Source organism: Eimeria acervulina, genomic scaffold (assembly GCF_000499425.1).
Source record: "Eimeria acervulina Houghton genomic scaffold, Eah_scaff3196, whole genome shotgun sequence".
NCBI classification, from domain to species: domain Eukaryota; phylum Apicomplexa; class Conoidasida; order Eucoccidiorida; family Eimeriidae; genus Eimeria; species Eimeria acervulina.
Window position 1 is genome coordinate 1 of NW_013547605.1, and position 1381 is coordinate 1381.

The following is a 1381-nucleotide window of genomic DNA, read 5'->3' on the forward strand; positions in this document are numbered from 1 at the left end:
TTATTTGTTGGAGTGGATGCCTTTGCATACAGCAAGACGAACAGCTAGTTTTGGAGGAAGGCCAGGGGTTGTGTAGGTGGAGCGGTGTGCCATTGTGTGCGTGAGGAGTTATTCAGTGGTGCATTTGAGGAAGCGATGCGCTGGTGTGCGTGCGCGTGAGTGGAGGCTGGATACTGTGTGCTGGTTCATGCTAGGCTGTGTAGCGTTCAGCGTATATTGCCACGCAGCAAGTGCGGATCAATGCAAGATGAGGCGCATATGCGTGTTGACCACTGCATTGTATTTGGCAGCTGTAGCGTTGTGCATTGGGTGGGGGATGGGGTGAACCTAAATGGGGGTAACATAGTGTAGAGTGTGTGGCGAGACGCGCCGGATTCTCGAGTATGTGTTTTGTTTCGGAAGGAGCCGAAGTTGTATATTCGGAGTTGGTTAGGAGGATTTGAGTGGCCGATATTTGTTGGAGTGGTTGCCTTTGCATACGGCAAGACGGGCAGCGAATTTTTGGAGGAAGGTCAGGGCTTGTGTAGGTGGAGCACTGTGCCACTTTGTGCGTGAGGATGTATTTAGTGGTGCGTTTGAGCAAGCGATGGGCGGGAGTGCGTGGGCGGTAATGGAGGTTGGATACTGTGTGCTGGTTCATGCTAGGCTTTCTAGCGTTAAGCGTATATTGCCACGCAGCAAGTGCGGATGAATGCAAGATGAGGCGAATACGCGTGTTGAAGACTGCATTGGATTTGGCAGCTGCAGCGCTGTCCATTGAGTGGGGGATGGGGGGATGCTAAATGGCCGTAACATAGTGTAAAGTGTGTGGGCAAAAGCGGTGGGTTGTTGAGTATGGGCTTTGTTTAGGAAGGGCCTGAAGTGGTATGTTGGGAGTTAGTTAGAAGGATTTGAGTGGCGTATATTTTTTGCGGTGGATATTTTTGCATACGTCACGACGGGCAGCTAATGCTGGAGGAAGGTCAGGGCTTCTGTAGGTGGAGCAGTGTGCCATTTTGTGTGTGCGGAGGTATTTAGTGGTGCGTTTGAGGAAGCGATGCGCTAGTATAGGTAAGCGTTTATGCAGGCTGGATACTGTGTGCTGGTTCATGCTAGGCTGTGTGGCGTTCAGCGTATATTGCGACGCATGTGATGCGGATAAACGCAACATCAGGCGTAGCTGCGTGCTAAGCACTGCATTGGATGTGGCAGCTGCAACGCTGTGCGTTGAGTGGGGGATGGGGGGGAAGTTAAATGGTAGTAATATAGCGTAAGGTGTGTGGCGAGAAGCGGCGGGTTGTTGAGGATGGGTTGTGTTTAGGAAGGGCCTAAAGTTGTATGTTGGGAGTTGGTTAGAAGGATTTGAGTGGCCGATATTTGTTGGAGTGGATGCCTTTGCATA

The 1381-nt window shown here is 51.2% G+C and overlaps 1 protein-coding gene across 1 annotated transcript; it reads left to right on the forward strand.

The window, feature by feature from the left end:
* Nucleotides 1-194: 194 nt before the first annotated feature.
* Nucleotides 195-782, forward strand: EAH_00068280 (hypothetical protein; the record flags this gene model as incomplete). The annotated part of the gene is made up of 2 exons (XM_013392285.1): nucleotides 195-337; nucleotides 646-782. Coding segments are annotated over 2 exons (280 nt in total), but the record flags the coding sequence as incomplete, so codon positions are not given.
* Between the last annotated feature and the right edge of the window lie 599 nt (nucleotides 783-1381).